The sequence below is a fragment of the Epinephelus moara genome, chromosome 19 (genome assembly GCF_006386435.1).
Source record: "Epinephelus moara isolate mb chromosome 19, YSFRI_EMoa_1.0, whole genome shotgun sequence".
Taxonomy (NCBI): Eukaryota; Metazoa; Chordata; class Actinopteri; order Perciformes; family Serranidae; genus Epinephelus; species Epinephelus moara.
In genome coordinates this window covers 21,125,764-21,132,523 of record NC_065524.1, presented here as the reverse complement: position 1 = coordinate 21,132,523, position 6,760 = coordinate 21,125,764, and the positions used below count along the sequence as shown (strand labels likewise).

The window sequence follows — 6,760 nt, the reverse complement described above, 5'->3', positions numbered from 1 at the left end:
TGCAGAATAAACTCATGCTATCAGTAGCTGTGGTCAGTGGCTGCTGGCCTGGGAAGCTCCTGATACTATCTTTAACGAGGCTGTGGCACCACCTTGTGGTGAAGTGTGTTATTGCAGTGAAATCCTGATCCACCGCCACACATTTGTTGTGACATTTGTCAGTCACGCTACAGAGGCACTCATTGGCCAACAGCCCCTGTCTGTGTTGTCTTGAACTTTGACCTGACTGGGATCAGTGCTGGGATTGGCTTTACTGATACATCTAGATTCTTATTGGTAAACCCGCTCACACCCACTTTACATCTCCCAAATCCAAGTTGAAGGTGAGCGTCCTCTTTCATCCCGTTAGCTGTCCCGGTACCTGCTCATCGTCGCCACAGTCTCCAGTTAACAGCAGCCATGTCGGTGTTTTGTGAGGTCCCTCAGGCAGCCCCTGTAGCTGTCTTCAAGCTAACGCAGGACTTCACTAACGACCAGTTTCCCAAGAAGGTGAACCTCGGAGTTGGAGGTAAGATGTCCACTTTAAGTACGAGCAGCAGCCGTGTAGCTAACGACACCGTTAGCCATGGTTCTGATACACTGGGACCAACCGTTTTTAGCTAATGTTAGCTTAGCTAGCTAGGTGGTTCTTAACTGAAGCAGGTGTTACGACGAATTCTGTGACCTGTTGAGGAGGTTCCCCAAATTATCCTGCCTTTTATAGCATGTAAATTGTGACACACATACTGGCATGTGTTATCCCAACCTTGTGACCCTCTAATACAGTATTAAAATAGGCTAACACATTTTGATATATAGTATGTTTGCTCTATATAAAAGTATGACTAGTCAGAATTTGACAGGTCACAAATTTCGATGTAACACCTGCATCGTTTTCTAGTTAGCATGAACAGGTGTCTTATTTGGTGTAACTTTACAGCTGTGACAGGTGATATAATGCCATTATTTAACCTCCATTTGACATGAGGATTGATTCACAACTGATTGATCATGTTACTTGCTGCTCAGTCACTCCATACCAACTGATTGCAGCTTTGTAGATAATGTATCCCTGTTATGTAATAATGTGGCACAAAGGGTGTAATCATTTGTACTCTCTGCACAAACCCACTCACTGAATGTGGACTAAGGAGTCGATTGGATTACTGTCCCCTCATGTTGCAAGATCAAGCTCCCGGCAGGAGTTTAAATATGTATTACTTGGTCCTGTTTCCCTGGTAAAGTAAGCTATTAGCACATTTCAGTCCTCTGTATAACCGTTTTGAGTGTTAATCGTATTAAAAGTAGTAATCCTCGCTGCTTAAATTGCAAAGAAACAGTGTGAGGAACATTGCTTAGCTCTGTTGTGGCAGTGTGTTATGGCACTGCAGGATGAGGCTGCCTGAGTCCTGTGATTAGAACAGGAGGCTGAGGCCTTATAATCCCCTTCTCTCTGCAAGAAGCTGTGCCGCAGATGGTCATTAGCTAGTGGGCAGCTGGGAAATGTAGGCCAAGCAGTTTCTAGATATTAAAAAATAATTAGAGCTCAAACAACTAGTCCATTAATTATTAGTCGAGTAATTGGCAACTATTTTGATAATCCACTACTTGCTTAAGTTATTGTTGAAGTAAAAATAACAAATTAACTTGTGCCAGCCTCTCAGCGGCTGGTGTGGCACTTGGCTGGTTAGAGAAGCAAACCTAGCAGCCACTTGCATATTTCACCAGCATTTGTCTGGTGGCTGGTGCTAATTTCCAACCCTGGTCTACAGAAACTTAACAAAACTTCATTTTACTGTTAGGCATTTTATAGACCAAATGATGATAATTAAAAACAATCTGAAGAAGAATCAGTAATGAAATAATGGTTTCTTGCAGACCTAGTTGTATTGGCTCAAGACTGATTATTCATTTTCTCAGATAGTCTCATCTTTAATGCCGGTAGATGAAAAACAAGATAAAACTCACTGTAGACAATATTTAGCCTGAAACTTGTGAGTGAGCTGCAAAGCAAGTTGACGGTCTCTGTTCTGAAGATAAAAAGACTATTGTATACTCAGGTCCTTATCAGGTGGTGACATGGAGGTCAGCTGGCTGAAACACTCAACAGAGAGATGAAAGTGCATGTGTGTGTTACAGTATCTAACTGATCTTTCCAGGGTCAATGTGACAGTCTGCTTAAAAGTCATACTTGAGGCAATATATCAAGGCTTTAATCTTTCCTTCACTTCTCTGTATAATATTGGTCTCTTTAAATTGTTCTTTGCAGCCTACCGGACAGATGAGGGCCAGCCATGGGTTTTGCCCGTGGTAAAAAAGGTGGAAAAGATCATTGTGCATGATGACAGGCTAAACCATGAGTACCTGCCCATCCTGGGCCTGCCTGACTTCAGATCATCTGCCTCTAAGATCGCACTGGGAGAGGACAGTCCTGCCATCCAGGAGAACAGGGTTAGTGTAGTGTAAGAGCACATTATATTTCAGTTTTCAATGTATTTGCATTTAAACTAACTGTCTTTTCTGTCATTGCCAGGTGGGGGCTGTCCAGTGTCTGGGAGGCACAGGTGCTCTGAAGATGGGTGCAGAATTTCTCAGGCGTTTCTACAATGGAAACAACAACACCAAAACACCCGTCTATGTGTCTGCACCTACCTGGGGTAAACCCACACATACACTCAAACAAACAGTAAAGTAGCACAGAGTGGTAAACATAGAAAGTCGCTCCTCATTCAAGGATTTGGTATCTGAATCCTTTACAGAGAGTTCTGTAGACTTGAGCGGTCAGTCCTCTGTAAAGAAATAGTTTAAATATATTATTTAGCCTGTTATTAATATTTACTGTGTACCTATACACTGTATCGACAGACTTATTCTTTGCCAGTGCCACTATCAGCATGTGGTTGTTATATGTTTTGTCCACTAGAGGGCATTCCAACATTATCAATGAACATATGGAATTACCAACAGGTGATAGCTTTTTTACTCAGTAAAAATCAAGCTTAGTCACAAAATGAATAACGTTATCTTGTCAACTTAAATAAACATTTTAATCTTATATTGCTTATTGAAGGTATACCATGCAGGATTATTACATAATGCTTGTAAACATGCTCGTCTAACCCCAGATTCAGTCTCGTTTGGCGTTTCGCCTCACTATACTTGCGTTTTTTTTGGTGCTGTGTTGCTTGGATGCCTGCTGCTTATGTTCTTGCACCTGGTTGTTACCTTTTATATGAAACCCCAACCTCACCTGAGCAAGGGGGTTTGTTTTCGTAAACTATAGACTTCAAAGTGTTGGAGTGTTTTAAGTTTTTATGTCAGAAGCATTTATAAAACAACATATATATTTGTATCTAGTGTACCACTGTATCAGACTTTTTGTTACTGTTTGTTTCAGAAAATCACAACGCTGTATTTGCAAATGCTGGCTTTGAAGATGTCCGTCCATACAAGTACTGGGACGCAGAGAGGAGGGGCCTAGATTTGGATGGTTTCCTTGGAGACCTGGAGGTAAGCAGTATGCGATAAAGACTCTGGTACAATTTGATTTTGGTCATTAGTCATTTTCATTTGGAGTTTACAGTACTGCTTCGTCTCTCTGTGTCCCACAGAGTTGTCCAGAGCGCTCTATCTTTGTCTTGCACGCCTGTGCCCATAATCCCACTGGCACAGACCCCACACAGGAGCAGTGGATGCAGATTGCAGAAATAATGATGGTATTATACACCAACATGCTCACAAATACAAAACAACACATTGTCCATACTGTTGTCTGAACTGCCACTGCTAACACAAGTGTCAGTTTAATTAGGACATGGTTTTGCATACTTAATATTTATCGCAGTGTGATGGTTGTTTGATCTTGTATCCCGTTCTTTTCCAGAGGAGGAAGCTGTTTGTGTTCTTTGATTCAGCTTATCAGGGATTCGCCTCAGGGAGTCTGGATAAAGATGCCTGGGCGGTCCGCTACTTCGTCTCCATGGGCTTTGAAATGTTCTGCGCCCAGTCGTTCTCCAAGAACTTTGGCCTCTACAGTGAGTGACCCTTGGGTGCTTGAGTCTTACATCACTTGCTTGCAAGAGAGTGATAAAGACTGTTATTCTTTGTACTGTTCTATGTCACACAGTGTTTTATATGGCAACATTTTAATAGTAGAATAAAGGATAAGCCCCAACAGATTGCTGTAACAAAGCAACAGTTTTTTGCAACATTGATTTATATTTGACACGTCTTTCTCCTTTCAGATGAGCGTGTAGGCAACCTGACCATTGTGGCTCGTGATGCAGACAACCTGAAACGAGTTCTGTCCCAGATGGAGAAGATTGTCAGGACCACTTGGTCCAACCCACCGTCTCAGGGAGCTCGCATTGTTGCCATCACTCTTAACTCACCTGAGCTCTTCACTGAATGGTCAGCACAAAATATCCCCATAAAAAGAACACTCAAAGCACTGTATGTATGTATGTAAAAACAATGTATTTTTTTCCCAGTGTAGAGTTACTCTTTTATTTTTGTTTGACTTTAGGAAGGACAATGTGAAGACCATGGCAGACAGAGTGTTGTTGATGAGAGCTCAGCTGAAAGCTAAGCTCCAGGCTCTGGGGACACCAGGCACTTGGGACCACATCACAGAGCAGATCGGCATGTTCAGCTTCACAGGCCTCAACCGTGAGTACAAAGACTGTACACAGACAGCAAACCTTTTCTCTCACATACATACACAGCTCAATATATTCAGCACTTCAAGGTGCTGCAGTTACACCAAAAAAAAGCTGAACTCAACTGTATGTCTCGGGGAAAAACACTCTGCTGCCTTTTAAACCTTTTAAGCCCTAAGCCTATTTTACAGGCCTCTGCTTGAAAATTGCATACCCATAATGAAATATGTATATCTCTGCAACCACAACGTCTATTTGAATACTTTTGGTGTCATAGTAAAGGGAACACGTGAGATTTGTTAAGATGTAAATATCAGTATATGTGTTACATGTGAAGAGTAAATGAAGATGGCACACAGCACAAATGAAAACGTTTCAGGTTCGCCTAAAAAAAAAAAAAGTATTTTCAGGATGAGTATCCCTTTGGAATGATGCAGCTGTAGCTCTAAACCTCTATCAAATCATAGCACAATATGTGAACATTAACTCTGCAAAGGTTGATTTTGATAAAGTGAAGCAGTACAATATTAGAGAGGTTTTACTACAGACAGTTCAGACAAGGTCTCCATGTGTGCCATTTTGGCACAGTTTGGCACCATGTGTGCCATTTGATTTTTCCCATGTACAAAACTATTCATTTCATTTGTATATCACTAATGGTGTTCAGTACATCCAAATGCAACAGTTTTGGGCATTTTTTTGAAAATTCAACTCGATACAGAGCTCAATACATTTTCCATTCCTAAAATGACCACACAAAGCAACTGAATGTTGAATCCAAATGGGGCAGATTTACTTTTATCAAATTGTAAACATTTCTGTGATAAAAATCATTTTAAAACCAAACAAACAAACAAAAAAAAAACTCAACCTCCATTGTGCCTCTTTTGGAAAAACATTTCTGTAAAAGTGCAAACTGTAAAAACACATAAAATTAAAACAACTATTTGCACTATTGTCCATTTATTTACACATGACCATCAGGAAGTTAGTCAGCACGTTTACATGCACTCAGTAGTCGAGCTAAGCTCATAGCTAATCAGTGAATTCAGACTTCATGTCTTGACTGAGTATACATGCAGAAGAGAAAATCGAATTTCTGACCAAGTATATCTGAGTCTGCCTCGATAGGCGGCGCTCTGTCCTTTTTGATATAGTGCGTATTGAACTAGTTCTGGTTGACCCGAAGAGGAAGCTAACGATGAATGAAGATGTTAGGGTCCTTTAGCTGTCGGAGCATGAATGTAGATTCCTCGTCCGTCCAGAAGTGCATCTTCTGCTTCTCGGTCGCCATTGTGTTTGTTTTTCCGGGAGTTACTGCACTGCTGCTACGTCATCTCCCTCTTCTTCCAGGTGAAAGCCCGCGAAAGAAAAAGTGGTGCATGCGCAGAACACCAAGTCCGACTCCAGTCGGACTAAGCGGATACATGCAGCAATAGTACAATTTTCAATCGAATTATCTAGGTGTGCTAGTCGAGCCACGGATAGTCCAATTTCAGTCAGACTCCAATTAACTGTGCAACATCACTATATTCTTTCATGATTGGTGCATTGTTTCACACTGTGTTTGCTAAGTGGTTAAACTTCATTTCAGTTTCAAAAGTGAAAAAGGTGTGAAGACACCTAATGCTTACTGTATACTAGAAGTCTTTGAAAAGACTTTTAAAGGACTAAAGTCTGACACCCTCTCACATCCAAAGGCAATGTGAGTTTTTAGTCACCCATGTTAAGACTTTGCAAAGACTGAGGATCTTGCAGGGTCACTATTTGCAAGACTACAACTAGATTCCTTTCACAATTATTTCCCATCCTGCTTCTGGTGGAAAATATTACACCAAACTCCCTTTGACCCTATGGGCCTGAACGACACATAGTGCGTCCAAATTCACACCTGTTCTTCTCTGTGGATTTGCGGTACTGTAGCTTTCCAACAAGGCCAAGCACTTGTCGGTAGTCCAATGTTTTCACAGCAAAAAAAATTGATAAAGTTACAATAAAATTATGTATAACAGAGCTTTCATACAGCTCTGCACACACATTACTCTTGGATGGATTACTCGTGAATGCAGGCTTGCACAGAAATGCCACGCATATCACATGAAAGTGCAGGAGCAGAGCTTTCC

General features: G+C 41.3%; 1 protein-coding gene across 1 annotated transcript in view; it reads left to right on the top strand.

The window, feature by feature from the left end:
* The first annotated feature begins 315 nt into the window (after positions 1-315).
* The window catches only part of got1 (glutamic-oxaloacetic transaminase 1, soluble), an 8,888-nt gene continuing 2,443 nt past the window's right edge, over positions 316-6,760 (top strand). Inside the window, exons 1-8 of the mRNA XM_050070969.1 lie at positions 316-508; positions 2,249-2,430; positions 2,513-2,636; positions 3,377-3,489; positions 3,591-3,695; positions 3,863-4,013; positions 4,224-4,389; positions 4,505-4,647. Coding sequence (XP_049926926.1) covers positions 400-508; positions 2,249-2,430; positions 2,513-2,636; positions 3,377-3,489; positions 3,591-3,695; positions 3,863-4,013; positions 4,224-4,389; positions 4,505-4,647 — 1,093 coding nt within the window. The 5' untranslated portion in view covers positions 316-399. The remainder of the gene's footprint in view (positions 509-2,248; positions 2,431-2,512; positions 2,637-3,376; positions 3,490-3,590; positions 3,696-3,862; positions 4,014-4,223; positions 4,390-4,504; positions 4,648-6,760) is intronic.